A 24676-nucleotide genomic window follows, 5' to 3' on the forward strand; every position below is an offset into this window, starting at 1 on the left:
TTTCTTTCTTTCTTTCTTTCTTTCTTTCTTTCTTTCTTTCTTTCTTTCTTTCTTTCTTTCTTTCTTTCTTTCTTTCTTTCTCTTTCTCTTTCTCTTTCTTTTTCTCTCCCTTCTTTCTTTCCTTCCTTTTGCAGAGTTCTAAGAACTCTGTTTATTGAGGATAAAATTTTCACAGTGTTACTTGGGGCTAATATTTCCTCGGGTTTTAATTTAATTGTTCACTTTTATGCTATTTTAGGTGTGAAGAGTCTCATAATTTTTAATAAATCACACACTGTCTTTTGAGGGCAAGGAGAAATTGTTTCTATTCTGTACTTAAAATTAATGTAAGATACATTAAAAACAAAAAGAAAAAGTGAACATGGTCTCCAAATAGACAAGAAATAAAGAGAACAAACTTTCCCACTTGACTTTTTTTTTTTTTTCTTTTTGAAACAGTGTCTCCCTCTGTAGCCTTGGCTATCCTGGACACCCTTTGTAGACCAAGCAGGCCTCAAACTCACAGAGATCCGCCTGCCTCTGCCTCCCAGAGTGCTGGGACTACAGGTGTGCACCACTGTGCCCAGCTTGGCGTAATATTTTAAAAGTAAGAAAATCACAAATATAGAAAATAATAAATTACCAAGAAGCTAATTTTGCACAACTTTAAACAAAGCAGAAATGGATGCTACAAGAAAATACTGTGTGCTAAAAAAGACTCTGGAAGAGAGACAAGATCTAAACAAACCATCAGTACAGGGAAACTAGATGATATGATCAGAGAACAATTCCTCCATTGGCATTGTTCAACAATGCCTGTTTACCTCTACACCCAGATGATGAACAAGCCCTCCTTCTCTTGCAAAGAAATTTCATATAAATAAATAGTAAACAATGGTTCACTGCAGTGACATTTTTTTCTAGAACACAAAAAGATGGAAAATTCTGCAGTTCTTTTTATGAAGTGAAGGTGCCAAAACCGATGAAAACATGTACTACAAAACATACTGATAGTGCAGTGCTTCCTAATGGGCATCAATGGAAAAATCCTATACAAAGATTGACTAAAACACACAATGACATATAGAAGGGTAAATTTTGCTGTAGAAATACAAGGTTGGCTTACTACCGAGAAGTCACGAGTATAGTTGATCATGCTAGTATTCAAAAGAAAAGAAAACAACATGCTCACAGGTACTTCACCACTGTGTGACAAAACCCAGCCATCGTTCAATAATTCACGAGACGGGGTTAGGCTCCGTGGAAAAGCAATGTTGGATCCTTATTCACTTTTGACACCCAACACCAAAAAAGCTTTAAATGAACAAAAGCACATGCATACATACCCACCTATACACATATGAATACACGCACATATAACTTCTTTTACCCTTGCCTCCAAATATTTTAATTTAAATTTAATTAAAGTGCACATGAAACACATGCTTGGCACTCTAAACTTTCTATAACCTCAATACCACAGAATTTGTAGATTTTATGAACATGGAAAATCTATTGTATGTTAGCATACAATACTTTGCTCACCGTTAGCAGCTTATTGTGTGAAATGCACACACTGACTTAGCTGAGCTTTTGAATCTCAAATGCCTCTGAAATTTAAGATATCACAATAAATAAAAATATACAATATATAATTGAATGTTTGGTTGAAAGTGTCAGATTCCTAGATGTCTTGGATGAATGTGCAATCTTCTTTTTTAAAAAAATAAAAACACATATACCTGGAGAAACAGCAATTTTATCTATTGACAGGTATAGATAAAATTACAGAGACCAAGGTGAAGGGAATACTTGGGCTATGCAAAAGCAGCCAGATGCATCACAGAAGACAAGTGGATCCTGTCTTAGAAGGATGATGATGGAGAGAGTCAAATGCAACGGAGAAGCTAAACGTTTAGTGCAAAAGCCACAAAGGAAGTTTGTGGCCAGCCTGGGCTAAATGAGACTCTCTCTTAGTAAAATGAAATAGATTATCTTTTTCTGTTATTATGTGAGGGCCAAAGTTTTTTTTTAAGTTTTAATTTCTGTGCATAAGTGATCTAAAAAACAAAAATGCCTGCAACTGGGAAACCTCACTTGCCCAAGAAGAGATAACCTCCTGGAATGCTTGTTTGTGTAAGATAATAACCCCTTGTGTTTACTTTTGCAAACTAAACTGGATGTGTTTGATCACAGGTAGGCGTGAGGTACGTTGCCAGGAAGTACCTCAAGGTATGCTTCTCCCTGATTAGACGAAGGTGATGCTGTGTTGTGGGTTTTGCCTTTATAAGGTCCAGATTAATGATTCATGGCAATTTTCTGGGAACCCTGGGCATGGACCTGGCCGGTGTCCATTGGCCTGCTAGTATTTAATAAGGCTTGCTTTAGATTTGGCTAAAGAATTGTGGTAGTGGTCTTATTCTTACCCAGTGGGATTAACAATTAATTGCCTAAATTGTTGCTTATGATTCTTATAAAGTTATTTTTTCTCAGTTGCGTTACTTGGGTGACTTCTAATACCACGACAGGGATCTTTCACTATCTTTTCCTCTTCCAGTTAGAGTGTTCAAGTTGCATGAGAAATCGTGTGCCACAGCTGAGAAGACACAGCGCTTCCCAAGGCCGTCTCAGTAGCATAGATGCTGGGAGAAGGCCAAGCCACTCATAGACTTGATGTCAGTTTCGATTGGAAAGAGCAGAAAAACTGCACTTGATTTCAAGAGCACTACAAAAATCAAGGGAAGAATGTTGTGTAAATCATTCCAATTATTTCTACAGCTTTTTCTTTTTTCCTTGGTCCTTCATTTCTACAAGATAATACAACTCAGCACTGGACGTTCCTTTTCTTCCCCTTTTTACTGAGAATAGATTTATTTTCTCACTTAATGTATCCTGATTTCTGGTGTCCCTGCTTTTACTCTTCCAAGTTTCTCCCTGCTTCCCCTCCCATCTAGATCCGCTCCCCTTTTGCCTCTCATCAGAAAACAAACAGCTTTCTAAGGGATAGTGATAAAATAAAATAAGATAAAGCAAAAAACTAACAAGTTGGAATTGGACAAAACAAACAAACTGAAGGGAAAGAGCTCAAGAAGAGAGATGGGAAACAGAGATATACTCACCAGCACACTCAGAACCCCATAAAAACACTAAACTCAAAGCCACAACATATATGCAAAGGACCTGGCACAGACACATGCATGCCCTGTGCTGGCTGCCTCAGTGTCTATGAGTTCAGATGTGCTTTGGCCATCTGATTGAGAAGGCCTTTTTTGTTTTTTTTATTTTTACTTGTTTCTTTTGTTTTTTTTTTAACTTCCCTCTTTTACTAAACATAGATTCTTTTCTCATACAATACAAATCTAAATAGTTTCCCTTCTCTTTACTCCCCTCAGTTCCTCCCATGTATAATATTTTAAAAGTTCTACAACATATTATGGGAAATATAACAGGAGAAGGATTTTGTAAATACATCATAACATTCAAAATACTGACCTAGGTAATGCCGTCTTGTCCTGACTTCATTTTGTGTTTATGTCTCAACCCTCTAACCCTCACAGCAATCTTGACTGTCTTGGCAACACATTTGAGAATTCCAACCCAAATAACTAATGTAAACTAAAGCAACGGAAGAGGACATAAGTAAAAAAAAAAAAAAAATTACCATGTTATATACTCTGCCAGGAATAAACATTCCAAAGTTTTAATCTGATGGTCGTCTAACGTTGATGTAAATTATGGTTTTTTAAGGTAAAAAATGTTGTACCCCTGAGCTTCAACACCAAGAGACCAGAATCATATTCATAATTTTCATTGGCTTAATCAGCATGATTGTATCTTTCTTGTGTGTATTATTATTACACTATAACAAAAAAAGAAAGAGTGAACTTTAGCTATATAAAGAGGCTTAGAGCTAGGGTGATTCCATGTACTGTATTCAGCTATTCAGGAAGCTGTAGTGGCTTGGCTGAACTCAGTGGGGGGAAGGGCATCAGGCTCAGCATCAGTGAGAATTTTGCTTCAAAAGTTTTATGTATATATGTATGTATGTGTTTGTTTGTTTGTTTGTTTATTCATTTATTTATTTATTTATTTATTTATTTATTGAGACAGAGTTTCTCTGTGTAGCCTTGGCTGTCCCGGACTTACTTTGTAGACCATGTTGGCCTCGAACTCACAGGAATCTGCTTGCCTCTGCCTCCCTGAGTGCTGGGATTACAGGCATGTGCCTTTGCACCTGGTTTGTTTCAAGTTTTAAAATGCATACATCCAACAAATATATAGAGAAAAATTAAAAGCAAAGTATAAATAGTTTTTTAAAAGTTTTATCACAAATATGTGATTATTATTATGGTTTGAATGAGAAAGTGCCTGCAAGTCTGTTTGAACACTTGATCCCAGTTGCTGGGGTGTAGTTTGGGAAGTCTTAGAAGGTGTGAGCTTGCTGGAGGAAGTATGTCACTTGGATGGCCTCTGGGGTTTCAAAAGCCAGTGCAACCCCAGGTAGCTCTCTCTGCTCCTTGCTTGCTGTTCAAGATGCAAGCCCTCAGCTGTTTTTGCTGTTGTATCCTCTGCCTGCTGCCCGGATTCTCTACCATGATGGACGCTTACTCAGAACCTTAAGCCCCAAATAATCACCTTCATTTGTAAGCTGCCTTGGTCATGGTGTTTTACCACAGCAATGGAAAAACAGCTAATACAATTATCTACTTTCCTTACTCTACAAAGAGCCTCAGATGAACTAAGGAAAACAAAACTATAATGCAAGAGAAAATGGTCAAATAGGAAGAGTATGGATTAGAAATGTTTTTGGACCACCTGACATTTTTTAATTCACCATCACCTTGTCATCTCTAGCACTGGTTCCCTTTCACCTACTCACCTTTCCCTCTAAACTACCATAGCCTGTAATCAGACGGCAAAGCTCTGTTTTCATTTTTGTTTTAACTAAAGACTTCCTCCCAGATTGAACCTGTGCTGTTCTGGCCACTTGTTTCCTTGTCAGTCTTTCATTTTCACTGGCCGCACAGGAAATAAATGTGAACAGCAGTCGATCTCACGCCAACCGAGAGAGGCACAACTTAAAGAGCGATGGACTAGTATCTAGCGCAGACACTAGACTGCCCCTCTCGTATTAATATGGGGAAGTGGGTTTAGCACACTACACTGAGAGGCACGCAACTATTACGCTTTGCTAGCCTAAGCGAAATTAGACGTGATCACTACGTACTCCCTATGTACTATGTACTCCCTAGTGTACACTATGTACATTAGGGAGTACAGCTCTCCACTTACATGGAATAAGAGATAGTTCATTCTTGAGCCATTTCAGTGAGCACATCCTGGAACACAGACTTAGGTTACCCTAAAGTCCATGTTCTAACGTGGAAGCGGTTTCATGAACTTTTGTGGTTTTACAGAACAACACATTGATAAAGCAAGGCAAGTTTAAAATGAATTGGTGCGCACCTTAAAAGAGGCTGTTACAGTGTGAAGGGGCCTTGGTATAGGCAGATGGCAAGGCTAAAAGTCTCTGGTTTTTCCAGTGTGTCTCTAGAATCTCCCACGTTGCATTCATATGGTTTTTAGAGTTTCTTATTGACCCTTACAGAATTAGCCAATTAGGTTTTGTCTTCCATCCCTGACTGTTTTTGATCTGAGCAATTCTCTTGGTAAGACTTTCCACTGAGGCCTGTAATTAGTTGAGTATTTCATTTCCAATATTGTTTTTCAGTTTGGGTCTCCATTAAAGATTCAACGTTATTTTCATGCATTGGATTGACTTCTTTTTGTAGGGTTTTCTCTTTATTTTTGTCATCTTTGAATTGACCATAGTTATAATTTTTCCTTTGAATTCTTTGTCCAGAAGTTCTTCCATGTCATTTTCCTTCTGGTCATTACTATGAGACCTGCATTTTTAGAGGTGACACTTTTTCCCCATGTTTTTATTTCTGTTTTGGGATTTGCACAACTTGGGTTTGTTTATTGGTTGAATTTTTCTCTTTTTCATTTAAGTCACCTTTCCTCTTTCAGTCTTGGTGCTTGTAATGTTCAGGAGGGGTTTAATTCATATCAGGACTGGGACCTCAGTTTACTCTGTTTATCCGGTGTTTGGGGTAACCGTCTCTATCTTGTGTCTCTTATTCTCTGCTAGAGCCTGGTGCCTTTAGAACTTTGGTTTCTGGCACCGTGGACTGGTCATGGGTCTCAAGGCTGAAGAGGGTAATTAAAGGGTCTCAGCTGGGCATCGGGCAGAGCTTCAGGACTCTTTTTCATGTGCGGTGGTTGGAGGGTCCCCGGTGGGGAGTGGGCTTGTGTCTGGTGAGTCCAACAGGAATGAGCTAGACCATAAGAGGTGGCTGTCCCTTGAAAGCACCCGCAGAGCTTAGGCCACTGTAATGAAGGGGTGATGTGCAGAAAGTGCAGGCAGGCTGGGTCCATATCAAGTGTAGAAGCTCCAGGGTTTTCTGGATCTTGATGGGTTGGGATCAAGATGGTCCCAAAGAGAGGGAAAGTGCCCAAGAGGAGGTGGTGATACCCAGGGAGCAGTCACAGTACTTGGGTAACCAGAAAGCAGGAGGCTGGAGAAAGAGACTACTAGTAGTCTATAGGTAAAGAGTTCCTGCAGCAAGCAGACTGAGATGGGGTGACTCCGAGGGGCAGGGAGACTATCTGAGAGAAAAACGTGGTTCCTAACGAGTAGTATGGGACTTGGGATACCCACATCTTAATTGAAAATTCTTATTTATTGGAGACAGATAATAAATTCTCTCCTTTTTTATTAGGGTCTTTGTCTAGGTTGATATTAGTTTTTAAAAAAAGATTTTGAAGATGGTTTTTATTTTCTGCTTTATGGAATAACTTAAGGAATATTAGTGTTAATTCTTTTTTGAATATGTGGTAGAATTTTGTGTTGAATCTATTTCTCCCTGGGTATTTTTTTAGTTGGGAGATTTTAAATTACCATTTGCAACCCATTGGGTGCTATGTGTCTATTTAACTTATTGCTTTTTCATCTTGATCTAGCTTTGTTACCCCAAATATATCTAGAAATTGATCCATTTCTTGTAGATGTTCTGGTTTGATGGAAGAAAGATTTTAAAAGTGTGTCATTATGACTGAATTTCTCCAGGGCTGTTGCAACGTTTCCCTTTTAATCCCTAATTTCGTTATGTGAGATTAAAATGTGTTGAGAACGGCTATTGTGAGTGTATATCAAGATGATATTTATACTTTAGTATATCCATGGTTTGATAATAATTGGTAAATAAGCCATCACTAAGGCGACATATAACTCCACCAAAATATTAACAATTTGTTTTTTGCTTTTTTAATAGCTAATATTGAAGAAATATGAGTGCATAAAACTCCATGATACATGTTTTCACATGCAATATTTATAAAAAAATTACAGAAGCCAAAACAGTTTAAAATATTTAATTTTACTAATCTCTGATACAAAATATTCTTTAATATTTAATATATTCTTAATATTTAATATATACTAGAAAATTATCACAATGTTTTATGAGCAGCCAAGTAACATATAAAAGGTAGATGTTGTATTTCAAATTATATATATATATATATATATATATACACACACACACACACACACACACACATATATTTATATTAAAATCTTTACACATTCTTCTGATAAGTCCTTTAGGAAGACTCTGGCTTCACATATGAGTAAATTCTAGAGGAGAAGTTCTACGGAGTCCAGATTCAAATTCAGCAGTAGCTGCAAAGAAAAGAAATTCTCTATGTCAAAGGCGTCATGGTGAATTGACATAGTCAGGAAAAGTTCGTCAGTGTTAATGAAGATGAAGCTAATATGCCCTGTTGGTGTAGCAGTGGCGTGACCGCTATATAACTAACTGCTCCACACCCTTGCACATATGGGCAACCCTAACTGGAGTTGGTGAGTTATAAAACAAAGCATGAAGATAGGAGGGAGACATACTGGAGGAAACAGAAAAAAAGCTGGAGGGGGAAATGGGATGTACATATTATGTTTTAGATAACTGTATGAAATTCTCAAGAATAAAGAGAAAATTAAAATATTACAGTACAAATTATAATATAATTTTGTAGTAATTACTGAACTAACTGCCAGTGTGATTATCTTGTTTTCCTAGTCTTCATATAGTCTTCAATAGCACTGGTATGACAGTTGAAATTTATATAATTCATTCCCCAAAACTAAATACTATAATGCTTAAAAAGAACAGATGAGTAGACAATTTCCACATAGTCACAGATACTTTGACAGGTATAAAACAGAACACTGTAGACTTAGGGTTATTGTGTATTTCTTTTTTTCATTTTTATTTTTATTTTTTTATTAGTTACACTTTATTCACTTTGTATCCCCCATAAGCCCCTCCCTCTTCCCCTCACAATCCCACCCTCCCTCCCCCTTCTTCAGGCATGCCCCTCCCCAAGTCCATTGATAGGGGAGGTCCCCCTCTCCTTCCTTCTGATCCTAGTCTTTCAGATCTCATCAGGAGTGGCTGCATTGTCCTCTTCTGTGGCCTGGTAGGGCTGCTACCCCCTCAGGGGGAGGTGATCAAAGAGCAGGCCAATCAGATTATGTCAGAGGCAGTCCCTCTTCCCATTACTATGTAACCCACTTGGACACTAAACTGCCATGGACTACATCTGTGCAGGGGTTCTAGGTTATCTCCATGCATGGTACTTGGTTGAAGTATGAGTCTCTGAGAAGACCCCTGTGTTCAAATTTCCTCGTTCTGTTGCTCTCCTTGTGGAGTTCCTGTCCTCTCCAGATCTTACTATTTCCCACTTCTTACATAAGATTCCATGCACTCTGTCCAACAGTTGGCCATAAGTCTCAGCATCTGCTTTGATAGTCTGCAGGGCAGAGCCTTTCAGAGGCCCTCTGTGGCAGGTTCCTAGGTTGTTTCTGGATTTCTTCTTCTTCTGATGTCCTTCCTCTTTGCCTTTTGGGATGGGGATTGAGCATTTTGGTCAGGGTCCTCTCTTAATCTAATTAAAAAATGGGGAACAGAGCTAAACAGAAAATTCTCTGTAGAGGAATATCGAATGGCAGAGAAACACTTAAAGAAATGCTCAACCTCATTAGCCATTAAGGAAATGCAAATCAAAATGACCCTGAGTTTCACCTTACACCCATCAGAATAGCCAAGATGAAAAACTCAAGTGACAACACATGCTGGAGAGGTTGTGGAGAAAGGGGATCCCTCCTCCACTGCTGGTGGGAATGTAAACTTGTACTACCACTCTGGAAATCAATCTGGCGCTTCCTCAGACAACTAGGAATAGCGCTTCCTCAAGATCCAGCCATACCACTCCTAGGCATATATCAGCTTTATTTGTAATAGCCAGAAGCTGGAAACAGCCCAGATGCCCCTCAACTGAAGAATGGATGCAGAAATTGTGGAACATCTACACAATGGAATATTACTCAGCAATGAAAATTAAGGAAATCGCAGGTAAATGGAAAGGATCATCCTGAGTGAGCTGTCTCAGAAGCAGAAAGACACACAGGATATATACTCACTCATATAGACATGTAATATAGGATAAACCTACTGAAATCTGTACATCTAAAGAAACTAATCAAGAGAGAGGTTATTGTGTATTTCAAATGCTGATTTCTGATTGTAGCACCCGTATCCATTTGCAATCTTTCTTCTGAGAATTTCTTGTCTCAATGTGGTGTAAACTCTACTCCACAATTATCCCCTGATGTGCCAATAAAACAGCTTACAGCCAAATGCTGTGCAGGAAAGAGAATAGAGCTGAACTTTCTGTCAGCCAAGGTTGGGGGGGAGAAGTTAGAGGAGAAAGTAGGGGATTCAGCCATGCACAGATGTCCGGGAGGAACCAGGAGAGAGAGCCCAGCAAGGAAAGCTACAGAGTGCTAGTATCGCTGGGATGCACATTGGGAGTAAGCCAAATTAGCTTAGAGAGTTAAGAATAGAGTTAAAACTGCTCAGTTCTTGTGCTGTCAAGCTTGTTAAAATAATACAATAGAGTCTCAATTATTTGTTTAATAGACAGGTTAAGAGAGAAACTGAGAAGCAAACACAAGTTTCATAAAAATAACTTTAACAGAACACTACTAGAATAGACGGAGGGACTTATAAGCCCCTTTGCGTCGGTATGGCTTTTGGTGGAGGTGATAGGAGTTGATAGCTGAAGGATAACAAGAAAGTGAGTATAGCAGATGAGAGAAGGACACAAAAACATAGAGGAAAGGAACAGCATGTAGAATTATGGATAGTCTGGTTTGGCTAGAAGTGAGAGAAAAGGGCAGAACAGGATTCTTGTCCGGAGATAAGTCTGAGTTAACTGTCAAAAATAAAGTTGGTTTAAATATTTTCAGTTCATGTTAAGAAAATTTAAAAGGTAAAGAAATAAGGAAGTAAATCCCAAAAAATTTGAAATGGCACTTGTCAAGTGACAATTTATGAAGCGTTTTTTTTTTTTTGTTGTTGTTGTTGTTTGTTTGGTTTGGTTTTGGTTTTTGTTGCTGTTAAATTTTAATAAATAAACCTTGGGTTTCTTGGTCATAAACTGAGAAGATCACCATGTCATTGCATTTTTATATTTTAATGATCTTTTATTCTTTGAGATTATAATTGCATCATTTCCCCTTTTTCTTTCTCTTCAAGCCCTCCAATATACCCCTCCTCAACCTGTTTTCAAGTTCATGGCCTCTTTTTTCATAGATTGTTGTTACACACACATACATGCATATAATTACTACATGAATAAATACAGCCTGCTCTGTCTGTTTAATGTTACTTTCCTGTGTGTCTTCAGGGCTGACCTCTGGGTGTTGGATAACCTACTGGTGTGCTCTGGGAAGAGAACTCAACCAGCTCTCAGGATTCCTTAGTTGCCTGACATCCCTAGGGTTTTTAGAAGCTGCACCATGGCCCTTAAGGATAGCTTCCAATGTGCAGGTTAATAGATTCATAACAATGGCAGAAGCGAGGAAAGTGGGAAGCCAGATAAAAGGGTAGAGAGGCTTTGAAAAATTTAAAGTGATAGGAGAGGAATAAATGATGCATACATATACTTTTCATTAAGGATTCTCGTGTTTTCACATCTTTCACTTGAAGGACAAATAGTAATGTAGAAAATGATGCTAATAGAAGCTTATACTTGATTTCAGGAATCAGTTAATTAACCCAAATTTAATGAGTAAAATTTGACACCTACCTTGTCTTAATTCTTTAGTTATACTTTGTTCCCACTCCTGAAGCACCTGAAATCAGTCAAACATTACTTAGAATATTTAACTTAAATGAAGACTTTATGGTGAGTATTGTTTATCATTAAAATATGGCCTTGAAGCATTGTGGTAGCACGTGCCTGAAATCCCTGCTTAAAGGAGGTTGGGGAAAGAGAAATCCATGAATACTAGGCCATCCTGGTTTACACAGGAACAAGAAGGTCAACTGGATCACATAGTGAGACTTTGTCTTTAAAATATTTTAATAATGGCACACACCCACCCATTCACTTACTTTAAAATGTTTACAAAAAGCAAAAGGAAAACATTGCCCCTAATTAACACACAACTGGTAAGACATAGACATAGCTGACCCCCCAACACAGTTGCTACCACCAGAGCCTCAGTGAACATCACAGAATAGTGGGCAGAAAGATCATTATGGGTGTCTATAGTGGTCTCAGTATGCTGTAAAGACAAGCTTCTTTGATGAGGGGCTGAGAGCTATGTTTGTCTGTAGGTAAATGCATTTAGAATGCAGTTAGAAGTTATACTGGTACAGCAAAGCGGTAGTAGTAGGTTCTTTTTTTTTTTTTTTTTAAGAACCCTTAGCTTCACCAACCATGGGTAGTAGGCTAGGTTTCTACTATCATGCACACATTCTCTTTTTTTTAGTGGGCCTTAAAGTCCAATTTAGATGACCATTGGCTGCTCTGGGATACAAGTGTTACTATTACACCTTGAGAGAGTTTGCCCCATGGTCTTGGGCATGTGTATGCTTGTTCCCCAGTTGGTGACATGGTTCAAGAAGGCTTAGGAGGTGAGGTATTTTAATAGAAAGTGTGTCACTTGGGATGAGCTTGAAGTTTCAAAGGCTCTTACCATACCTAGTTCCCTCTCTCTGCTTTCTGCTCGCAATTCAGGATGTGAGCTCTCAGCTTAGGGCGCCAGCCACCATGCCTGTGTCCCTGTGCTTTCAAAGAAGCATTAATACCAACATCCCTCAAGTTACCCCACAAACTAGTAAGTAAATAAACATTTCCAGTCTTCTTAATGGAGGAAGCACTGCTCTGCTACCAAAGCTAGACAAATACTAAGCAAAAAGATAAAATTATAGACCAGCTTCTCAAAAGCGGAAACACAAATGGCTGAGAAATACTCCTAAATTATTCAACATCCTTAGCCACAAGGGAAATGTAAGTTACAATTACATTACTACTTTAATTTTATCCCAACTAGAATGGTTAAGATCCCAGGTGGCAAGGGTGTAGAGAACTCTTATCCACTGTTGTTGAGAGGTAAACTGGTACAATCAGTATTGAAATGAAGGTGGAGGTTGTTCAAAGGCTGAAGACGGATCTACCACATAGCCCAGCTATACCACTCTCAGGACTCCATGTGCTACCACCGAGATATTTGTGTATCCATCCATATTCACTGTTGCTCTATTTATAATAGCCAGGATAAGGAAACAGCCAAAATACCCATTAGGTGATGAATGGATAATAAAAAATGTAGTGTATTTACACACTTAATATTAGTCAGCTAGTAAGAAAAATATCTGTGATACTTTTTATTTGCAACTCTTTTCAGATGAAATTCATAGGTAATTGGGTAGAGCAAGAAACAATCATGAGTGTGGCAACCCAAGCCCAGAAAGACAAACATCACATCCTTTCTGTTGTTTCTCTTTTGTTGACATCATCCTGAATCTTTCAATACATGTGTTGTATTTGGAATTCCCATCAAGGTTAGGAAACTACGAAAGGCCTATGTAGAGTCTTTCAACAGAGGGGGTCTATAATGTGGGTTATGAAGGGTAAGAAGGAAATTACGGGACAAGAAGGGGTTAATTTTGGTAAAAAGGCAGAGTTCGGTAATAAAAGAAAACTAGGGAATATAAAAAACATTAAAGACTTCAAAAAAGTCTTATGAAAACCTACTAATGCAGATAATTACTAAAGTACATGTAAAGAAAAGTCAAAATGGAGTCATCCTATAACATGGCAACCATTCCCCTGCTAGACACCACAGTCTAACAAGTGACCGTTCAGGCCCAAGAGTGAGCTGCTGGCCATTAGGGGTCCAAATAAACCCAACATTACAGCTTTTGCCAATGCTCTTGGCTATCCATGGAACTTGATGGTAAGACCCTATTGCTGAAAATACCACATACCTGTGTCATAGAACATGAAGAAACCAAGCTGACACTGACCTAGAAACTTTATTCCTTCCAGCTAGCTTTCCGAGTGCTTGACCTTGCTACGTATGCTACTAGAGGAGGAAGATAATCATCAGTTTTACCTGGCTGTGAAACCCTGCCATGTATGATAGCAATTGGCCTGGCAAGATATTGCTCACTGGTACAACAGTGTCTCAAACACCATGGGAGTGACCAACTCCTTTATGATCAGATTTAAGTACTGTTGAACAATGTAAAACCCATACCTGCCACCATTATTGGTCCAAGAACTTGTGGCTAGACAGGTCCTGGGTGCTTGGGGAGAACCTACTGATATTTTCTGGTAGACACCATGCTAAACTGACTTCTAATGACTTACCATTATATCCATAAGCTAATACATCTCCTCACCCCTCGTGGGAAAGCTTTCTCTTTGCTATAGATTGTGATTAACTGTCCAAGGTTCAGGGAACAAAAGCCTGTACAATGCTCAGTCCTGAGTGGCACATTTATACTGCAACCTCTCCTCCAAGACTAAGGGATCATTACAGAAGGGGCATAAAGACTGTAAAAGCAAGAGGAGGTGAATGAACTTTCCAGACAGAGTAGCCAGCTGCACAGGTGAATTGACAGTGTTTATGGCAGTACACACAAGCTTGGTGTAAGCAAGCTCAAGCCAGAAGAAATATCAACATGGCAACGGGAAGTGGGCATGAAGGTCTACCACTATCAGAGAAACTTTTGAAATTGATAGCTGTTAAGAGAGAGACCGTTTTCTTTAAGATTGTTCCCACTGATAAATTTACTAATTCTACATTCATGAAAACATGGGCACTAAAATTGGACTTGATGAATGAATAAAAGGGGAATTGCACACAAAGTTGAGTGGGTAAGGAAGAGGACAGTAGATTTGGAAGAGAGGTGATTATAATAAAAACTGTAAGAAATTCTCAAAGAATAAAACTAAAAAGAAAGCAGGCAAATGGTGGGAACTAGAAAAGATCATCCTTAGTGAGGTATCCCAGAAGCAGAAAGACACACATAGTATATATTCACTTATAAGTGGATATTAGACATATAATACAGGATAAGCATACTAAAATCTGTACACCTAAAGAAGCTAAGCAAGGAGGACCCTGGGTAATATGATCATTCCTCACCAGAAAGGCAAACAGGACGGACATTGGAAGAAAGAGAAAATAGGGAACAGGACAGGAGCCTACCACAGAAGGCCTCTGAATGACTCTACCCAGCAGGGTATCAAAGCAGATGCTAAGACTCATAGCCAAACTTTGGGCAGAGTGCAGGGAATCTTATGAAAGAAGGAGGAGATAGAAAGACCTGGAAGGGACAGGAGCTCCATAAGGAGAACAACAGAACCAAAAAATCTAGGCACAGGGGTCTTTCCTGAGACTGATACTCCAACCAAGGACTATGCATGGAGATAACCTAGAACCCCTGTGCAGATATAGCCCATAGAAGCTCAGCCTAAAGTGGGTTACCTAGTAATGGTAACAGGGACTGTCTCTGACATGAACTTGATGACTGGCTCTTTGATCACCTCCCCCTGAGGGGGAGCAGCCTTACCAAGCCACAGAGGAAGATAATGCAGCTAGTCCTGGTGAGACCTGATAGGCTAGGGTCAGAGGGAAAGTGAGGAGAACCTACCATATCAGTGGACTTGGGGAGGGGTATGGGAGGCGATGAGGGAGAGAGGGCAGGATTGGGAGGGGACGAGGGAAGGGGTTACAGCTGGGATACAAAGTGAATAAAATGAAATAAATAAATAAATAAATTTAAATTAAGAAGAAAGAACTTCTTTTATTTCTGTACAATAGTGTTTTAAGTCAGCCAGAAGAATAAAATAGAGAAAGAATTTAAAAGGGACAAATATAGGAATTATATAAAATTAATTTTATTCTAGGGTGATATGATTCTATACATAAGAGACCTTAAATATTCCATCCAAAAACTCTTAGTTTGATAAATACTTCTGCAAAGTAGGGAAAGCAAAATCAACATTGAATCAGCAGGGGTTTATGTTGTTGTTTTGTTTGATTTGGTTTACCCTAACTAAAATGTTCAATCCCCATCCTGAAAGGCAAAGAGGATGGACATCAGAAGAAAAAGAAAATAGGAAACAACCTCAGAACCTGCTACAGAGGGCCTCTGAAAGCCAGAAGAAAACAGGAAACAACCTTGAAACCTGCCACAGAGGGCCTCTGAAAGCTTCTGCAGTATAGACTGTCAAAGCAGATGCTGAGCCTGATGGCCAACTGATGGGCAGAGTGAATGGAATTTTATGTAAGAAGTGGGAAATAGTAAGAGCTGGAGGGGACGGGAACTCCACAAGGAGAGCAACAGAACAAGATAATTTGAACACAGGGAACTTCCCAGAAAATCATACTCCAACCAAGGACTATTCGTGGAGATGACCTGGAACCCCTGCACAGGTGTAGCCCATGGCAGTTCAGTGTCCAAGTGGTTTACATAGTAATGGGAAGAGGGACTGCCTCTGACATAATCTGATTGGCCTGCTTGTTGATCACTTCCCCCTGAGGGGGGAGCAGCCTTACCAGGCCACAGTAGAGGACAATGCAGCCACTTTTGATGAGAACTGATAGACTAAGATCAGAAAGAAGAGGAGAACCTCCCCTATCAGTGGACTTGGGGAGTGGCATGCATGCAGAAAGGGGAGGGAGGGTGGGATCGGCAGGGGAGGAGGGAGGGGCTTATGGGGGGATACAAAATGAATAAAGTGTAATTAATAAAAAATTTAAAAAAAAAGAAAAAAAATTTATCAAAAAAAAAAAACAGTTTCAGAGTTTCCAATAAAGAAATCAGGAAAAAGTATCATTTATAATAATCTCAAAAAATCGCGGAATAAAGATAGCCAAGGAAGTATCAGCAAGGCAACAGGAGGTGGACATGAAGTTGCACCCCATCAGACCAATTATTGCAACTGTTAACTTTTGAAAGAGAGAGAGATTTTTTAAGATTGTTGCCAGCGATAGATCCATTATGCTCCACATTCATGAAAACAGAGGCACTAAAATCGGACTTGATGGATGAATCAAAGGAGAAGAGCACACAGAGTTGAGTGGGTAAAAAAGAGGACTGGAAAGTTTACAGCGAAGTTTAAAACAGCAAAGGAAGCAACTAACAAAGACAATAAAGATGAAAAGGTGTCACAATGCTAATAGGACATCAATTAATACTGTGAATTTGGTCATGTTATGAGCCAAACCAATTACATCAAAATTCTAATGACATTTTTCAGTTAATTAGGAAAAACATAAGCACAAACTAAAATGCTTTACAAGGAAAAGCAAAGCGTTTCAAAGCCTCCAGTTTTCAGCAGTCACTTCATTTCCTAAAGTAGCTTGTAATGTTCTGTAGAAACTGAAAGTCTACCAGTTAATTACACCTGGAAAATCAACTTCACAAATGAGTGTTGCTTGCAAATGAGAATTTTGGAACTTTTGAAAATTATAAAATTTCTCTTTTCTTTCCTCATGAGCATACATTGTGGTAAGGTTCACTCAATAGGCACAAGTCAGCTAAACAGCTTGGTATTACGTCGACACTGAAAAGAACTACACCGGAACTGGAAACAAACTGAAGGAAAGTGAAGAAGATAAAACCAACCTTGGTCTTGCAGTTTTCCATGGTCTCAACGGAATGCCAGAGGTTTGAGGTAGAAGCCATGTTTTCACCAGACACACTTCTTGAAATAAAAAATTTATTACTTGGGTCTCTAGGACAAGTGGACTCCAGGACAGATCTTGCGTCAACCGCACTGTATTGTAAAGCTCTGTTGTGTTTTCTCTCCAGGAGAAGTTTGGTCTTCACCTCTGCTAGCCTTTCATCTGTTCTATGAAGAGTGCAAAGACAGATTATTCATAGGTCACTTCCCTACCTACATTTTAAAACAGTTAATGTCATTCCCGGTTGAGCAGTATCCATTTGCTCAAATTGTGTCAGAACGTATACAATGTATCTAAGTATAGGATTAAAACTGTTCCAAAGCAGAGCGTGCATGCAGGGGAATTTCTAACTAGCAAGCACTTCAAACAGTGTGGACAAGAGAGATGGCTCAACACTAACACAGCAGACATCTGGAAAAGCCCCTAGGCATAAGACTGCCGATGTCACTAGAAACAAAAGCCAAGAGTAACTGTGAAATGGTGTGCACTTCAGCTTTCCTAGCTTCACTCACCATTCTACTTTGTGAGAATGTTGAAAAAAGATCAAGAAAGTTATAGATATATGTATTTAGTAAATCAATACAAGGATTTAAAGAACTATCCCTTAAAGGCATTCTTCTTCCACCACATCCACATTCCACCCATTTCCTGGAAGAAATTAAGCTCGTGGTGCTGAAATAACTCAGAGGAATAACCTAGGCGAGAACAGGACAGCGGAGACAGTGATCATGGACAGCTGCAGCACCTCTCAGGACAATACTGTCATTACACATTTGCCAGGACTTTAAAGGAGGCCTCCATCCTTTCCATCTTCTACCTGCACCGAATCTGAAATTACATTTTGTAATTTTTCAGATTATACTTTCCTTAAATCTTCATTGTTGTTGGGTTTTGGTTTTTGGTTTTCGAGACAGGATTTCTCTGGGTAGCCTTGGCTATCCTGGACTCACTTTATAGACCAGGCTGGCCTTAAATTCAGAGATCTGCCTGCCTCTGCCTCCCAGAGTGCAGGGATTACAGGCCTGTGCCACCTTGCCCAGCTTAAGTCTTATGCTGATGTGTTCTTGTGACAAAACTATACTTTTAGGTACAATAGCAAACTCCAAAGGACAGTCTCTGGCTAGGGACCCACAAGTGGTAATAGCAAAAGTCCTAATCAGGGAAAGTAATTTTGTGAGTGACTAGAATGTGCCCAGTGCAGCAGTGATAGTATCCCATTACAGCGTCAGTTGTAACTTTCCAACCTTGTTCACGTGTTCTTCTTTGGTAATGAGGGGGTATGAAATACAAAGCTTTAGAAACATGCCAGGTTAACTGTAGGATAACATAAAGGACAAAAAGCCATATCGAAAGAATTGGAGGTATAAATTGACATCGAAGAAGCTATTAAAAATACTTAAAAAAAAAAAAAGAAATATGAGTCTATGCACATGAGTGCAGGTGCTGGTAGGGCCTGAAACGTTGGATCCCCTGGAGCTGGAATTACAGGTGTTGTGAGCAGCCTGAGGTGAGCGCTGGGACCTCAACTTGGGTACAGCAGGATGCACTCTTAAGACACTGGAGCCATCTCTCTGGCCCCTTCGTGTAAGTTATTTATTTCATTTTATTTTTCTAAAATTATACTTTTTTCCCCTTTGTAACTTGGGGTTGGGGCACTGCACATGCTAGACCAGCCCTCTGACTGGGCACCAGTACAAGCCTCCAAACCTACATCCTCTAGCTACCTTTCACATTCCACTTATTGCTGTAACCCATTTTACTAAAAATTGTGCGCTAGGGACAAAATAGTGAGCTTGATTCATCTTCTGCGATGCTCTGACTTACTTGCTTAGTTTATTTGACAGTGATTTTCTAAGTTTGACTTCTTCTAGGTAGAGCTGCTTATAGTTTTCCATTTCTATTTGGTTACAATCTACTTGACTTTTCATTTTCGAGAATTCCGACTCCAGGTCCCTTATTCTGAGCTCCATCTGGGTTCGCACTGAGGTGTTCTGTTTGTGTCTTAACTTCTCTAGTTTGTCTTCATAGGCTGCTTGTGTCTACAGCAAATTGAAAGCAAACGGTTTTAAAATAACTGTAGCCCAAATAGTTATTATGCACATGTTTCCTTTAGCTATTTCACAGCCGCATTTAAATATGTAAAATGATGCTAAATTCCAAATATTGTTTATTAATGTGAATTACATCAAACTTGTACTTAAAACGGAATCATTCATTTATTTGTTACCCTTTTCATTTTGTTTGTGGTGCTTAGGGTTGAACATGTGTTTAGCACACGCCCCGGTGATGAGCTATGGCCTCAGGTCAATATTATTCTGTGTTCATACTCACATAATATAATTCACATGATAATATCAACCCCAAATTTTAAAATTGAACAAGGTAACTTAAGTACAATTCAAAGTGCAATTTTATTCTATGTTTTTCCTTTTTTTTTTCCTATGTTATGTTTTATGCCAGCTAGTCTTTAAATACCAAATGATTCTCTAAGAAAAATAGTTTTGCATGCTCAGTCTACTTACGGTGTTGGAACTATATCAAGGAAAACATGTATCACCTTCCTTGCAAAAGTTCTAATGTAACATTTTTACTCTCGGAGGGTTTTGTAGAATGGATTTTCATCAGGTGCACCCCCTCTCTTCCATTCAGCTCCTCCTACAACCAATTTCCGGTGGCCTTTTTTTTTTTTTTTAATTTGTAATGTATCAATTTGTGCTGCGCCTATGCTCACAGGCGTGGGGTATCCGCTGGAGCACAGTTGACTTACCAGGAGCCACACCCTTTAAAAGAGAGAGTTCTCTTTCCTGGAAGCCACGGACTGTCAGACTGCCTGCTGTGCCTCCTTAGTTATCTCCCACCCACACCAAATGTGGACAGGTTGGATCTTGTCCAGCTCTTCTGCTGGCTATCACATCTGCTGTGAGTTTAGGAGTACAGTGGTCTTGTGTCTAGAAGACACTGTTTCAATTTGGTCCTCCCTAACCTCTGGCCTTTCCCATAATTTCTTTTAAAAAAAATTACAAAACAGATCACTACATGAAAAGTAGAAGGAACACATACAACATGTACAACCAAAATATTGCTTGCAGTGAAAAGAATTAAGACATATTGCATGTAATTAACCTGCAAAAATAGGTTGACTTGTTTCAATTTTTCTACTAAGTCCTGCTTTGTTTTCTCTTCAATTTCCCATTTATATTGTTCTATTTGACCACATTCTATCATGTTTTTTTCCATGTGAAATTTCAGGTTCACGACTTCTTGTTCTAACTTCCTTTTATGCTTCTTTAATTTTTCACATTTCTTTTGTATGGTTTTCATAGATCGTAATTCCCGCTGCAGTCGCTGGTTTTCTTTATACAGACGTAGACATTTGGAGGATGCAGTCTCCAGTTTTGCAGTAAAATCATCACTCTGTAGACAGAAAACAATATACTCTTGTGCTGAGGAGTGGGTTGAGAAGAGTCTAAAAGAATACAAGTAACAAAATCTTACACAATTTTAATTGCCACAAAGGGTCTAATTAATTCTTACAGTGTGGTTGTTAATTACCCAGAAAGTCAACAAGAACAAAAGTCACCAAGGATCACAAAACAAAGCACAGTCTTTATTCTTATTATCCCCCATACAATAGTGTCATTGTTCTATAGCTTTATCTTAGCATGATGTCAACTCTTAGAAGAAAGCCTCTTAGATATCTCTCTTCACTTTTAAAGAAGACATAGGGATACCCTATCGTGATTCATAGGCCCTACAAATAACTGGCTGCCAGCAGAAGTAAGTAAGGCATATAAAATAATACCCTAGTTAATGAATCTTATGACAAAAGATTCTAATGTCAATAATCCTTTTTCTGAACTTCAAATATTTGAGAATATTTGAACTGAATTCTTAGATGCAGTGATTCTCAGAAAGCAATGATGTCTCCCAGTATGAAGGTTGAAAAGATATGATCCATATAATTTTTGAATAAGAATGACCTAATTCAATAGCATGATATTGTAATTGTGAGGCAGCTTAAGCCATACTGTGAATCCAAATGGAGGCAGCCCTACCAAAGTTGAGTCAAAATTCAGATTCTACTGTCAAACATGTGGATGAACAAGCTATGAGTTTAGGAGTACAGTTTATCTTGTGTCCAGAAGACACTGTTTCAATTTGGTCCTCACAGCCTAGTTTCAAGTCACTGAAGTTGATATTAAGTAAGCTGGCACCACTAAACCTTATGAAACACAGCTTATTTTTAAAAAGGTTGGCTTTGATACATTGAAGTTTGAAGCGATTATGATACAAAGTGGCACAGATTTGAACCATCACACTGTGATAACTGTGGTCTTGTAATGGGAATTTTAAGAATCTAGCAACCTTGGCTTAAACCACTTAGTGGGAGCAACTTCTGCATTGTTCCAATTTAGTGTTCATATTTCAAACTTCCAATCTTAAATTCTACAGGCGAAAGCATGAATGATAGAATTCTGTACTGCTTAGAAAAAAGAGTTTTAATATACATGATTATATTGACATACTGGACAACATCTTTCCCCCCTGATATTGGACAGTTAAGTGTTTGGCTAATGATCACAGATGAATATGAAAAATTCATTTCTAAAATCTAAAGATCAAACCTCTGGGGGCAAATGTTTATATAGTGGCTCATTCCTGATGAGATACATAAGGTTATAAGAAATTCATGGTCAAAATCTTGCTGAAAAGTCTTAGATATAAATAGACAACCCAAATTCTAGATCAAATAATTACTCTGTTATGATTTTTAAAGCTGTTCTAAAATCCAGAGATCCAAACACATACTTAGAATTCACAGTTTAGGCTCGGCGTGTAGCTCCATGCTAAGATGCTTGCTTTGTACCTGTACGTGCCAGGCTTAATCCCAGTGTCACAAAAATCATAATAGCAATAACAGCCACATTAATAAAAACTTTATTTCTTTTGTGCGTTGTACCTAAATTTCACACATTATTTACAAAATAATCCGGTAATAGCAACATTATTCACAATAATAAAAGCACAGAAGAGACCCTCCATGTTCTTTGGTGGGGGAGTGGCTAAAAATGTAGGCCATAATTTTGGTTTTCGACTCTTACAACATTTTTATTTAAAATATACTACCCAGTACATTTTAGTTTTCATTAAAATTTTTAAATTTCATTAAAATTAAAATTTATGTTATCATTAATTTTATGAATTCTGCAAGCTTCTACAAAGAGGACTATCTGTGTTACTAATATAATTGTATGTGTTGGTATGAACATAAGTATCTTTACAAATGAAAATGCTCTACTACGACCTAAAATATTTCTAATATTGGAGATATAAAACTTTCTTTTTATTATCACAAGAAAGAATAACTTACCAAAATTTCACTTAGTAGATTTTTCTTTAACTGGTCAATTTTCTCTGCTTGCTTTCTTGCTGTAGCTTTTAACTTGCAATTTTCAAGTCCAAGTCTATAACGTACATTTTAAAATAGTTACTCTCACACACCAGTTTTAAAAACAACACATAATTTATCAACAAATATCTGAAATAATATTTATATTCTTAAAAATAAAAAATAAAATAAAAAAGTATCATTTCTATCTGTATTTTATGGATGATAATGTAAATTTATAAAATGTGCAAAAATTCTTATACGCCTGAAACGTAACCCAAGCCTAAATTGTGTATTTCAAGTAAATCAAGACGAAATCTCATAGGTTGTCACAGCTGGTATAATTTTCATACCACACACTTTGCTTTGTAAATACTCAAGTCATTTTGCATGTTGTCGTGTACTTTTGCATGCAGTCTTCCATCTTCTCAGCGCATTGTGCAGGCTTTATGTGTTGGTCCAGGGCTTCTTGCAACTAAAACAAAGGAAAAATCCTTTACTAATAATCTGGTATAAATATGGCCATTCTGGGTTTTGTGCTAAAATTTCAGTGGACACAGTCATCCTTCACCTAAAGACTATGTATAACTACATTTTTTGTTGTTGTTGTTGTTGCAAGTGAAAATTAGCTAAATTACAGACACATCCAAAAGTATTCCTCACACAAAGCAGAGAGTTTATGATTTACAGAGTCTGAATAACTCTATCAGTCCTTTAAAAAGTTTGTTGTTGTGTTTTGAGACAGGATTTCCTCTGTGTAGCCTGGAACTGTGTCCTGTGTCCTGGAACTCATTCTGTAGGATACTTGAACGAGGACTGAAAAAATTACTGTTTTTAATTTATGTATTATCATGTCTGTCACTGTCTGTGTCACAATGATAGACTACACTATGGAAATCATGAGGAGGATTCATTTTGGCTCACTCATGGTTTGAGGAGCACATTCCTTCATGATGTGTAAGGTATGTGGTGCTACAAGTAGCTTACAGCTGTGGGGAAGGGGCCTGAGGTAGCTGACCATGTAGCAGAGGGAAATGTTAACATTTCATCCTTCTATACGAGGACTTGAGAGGTGGGGCTTGATCTTGTGCGAGCCTTGTGCTTGCAGTCACCGCCTCTGTGACTTCATGCTTGCAATGGCCCTGTCATGTCTGGCAAATAGTGTTTTGCTGTAGATGCCTATTACCTGGGCTCTTACAATCTTTCTGTCCCCCTGTCTGCAATGAATTCTGAACCTTTAGAGATGGGAGTGTGAAGCGGATGTCCTGTTTAGAGGTGAGCATGCCACCATCTCTTACACTCTGCGCTTTGACTGGTTGACCACCTCTGTATTAATTGCCACCATCTACTAAAAGAGAAATTCCACTTACAATATTCTAAGGCTTCTTTGGCCCCAAGCTACCAACACTGCCATATTCTCCAAGCAAACCAGTTTCAAGGGCCCATGAACCACATGACCAGGTTTATAAAGTCCCACATTTTGGTACCAATTTTTAGTGCTAGTTTCTCTCCTCTTTGCTGTCCAGAAGTGACTCAAGAGAAGAGAAATTTTTTTTCTCAGTTTCCTGGTAGGGAAGGAGGCATGGCAGCAAAGTTCTCCACATGGTGGAAAGAACCTGGCACACAGCTTTCTGTGTCTCTAAGCTCAGGAAGAGAGATAAGAAAGGAAGGCATGCTAGCTTACATGCCTCAAGACCTCTCTCCCTGGAACCCAGTTCCTTCATGTAGGCCTCACTACCTCAAGGTTCCCCAGCTCAACCCACAACAGACCAGACACTCAAACACGTGAGCTTGAGGGAGACAGTTTGCATTCAAGCCATAACTACACTAAGAACAACAAAACTGGTGCAACAGAGAGGATATTCCCTGTGGTGAAAATTTAAACTGTTGTGTTCCCAAGACAACCTCAAGTGTCATATGAAATGTTCCTGTGTATAGAAATGACTGCCACTGTTCCAATGACAGTGGTAATTTGAATGTCACATTCAGTACCTGTACAAAAGTCTAACTGCTGAATCTGAGGCCCAGACTCAATAGTTACTAGCTACGTGGTCCCAAGTAAGTTATCTTTTCCATGTCTATGTCTTCTTTGTAAGATGAAGACAATATTATTATGTGTTTCATTGGATGATTGGGAAGTTTAATGTGTACATAAAGAACTTACATAGGCTCATAGTATTATCATTAGCATT

General features: G+C 38.5%; 1 protein-coding gene across 1 annotated transcript in view; it reads right to left on the reverse strand.

Moving 5' to 3' along the window:
- Window positions 1–24676, reverse strand: part of LOC129690518 (ankyrin repeat domain-containing protein 26-like) — a 47382-nt gene that overhangs the window by 2993 nt on the left and 19713 nt on the right. Inside the window, exons 6-10 of the mRNA XM_055626219.1 lie at window positions 22889–22959; window positions 22467–22560; window positions 20219–20509; window positions 18920–19134; window positions 17037–17262 (exon numbers count right to left, since the gene is read on the reverse strand). Of these exons, the coding sequence (XP_055482194.1) occupies window positions 17037–17262; window positions 18920–19134; window positions 20219–20509; window positions 22467–22560; window positions 22889–22959 (897 nt within the window). The remainder of the gene's footprint in view (window positions 1–17036; window positions 17263–18919; window positions 19135–20218; window positions 20510–22466; window positions 22561–22888; window positions 22960–24676) is intronic.

This window comes from Psammomys obesus, unplaced genomic scaffold (genome assembly GCF_907164565.1).
Source record: "Psammomys obesus unplaced genomic scaffold, mPsaObe1.curated_primary_1811, whole genome shotgun sequence".
In the NCBI taxonomy this organism is placed as follows: Eukaryota; Metazoa; Chordata; class Mammalia; order Rodentia; family Muridae; genus Psammomys; species Psammomys obesus.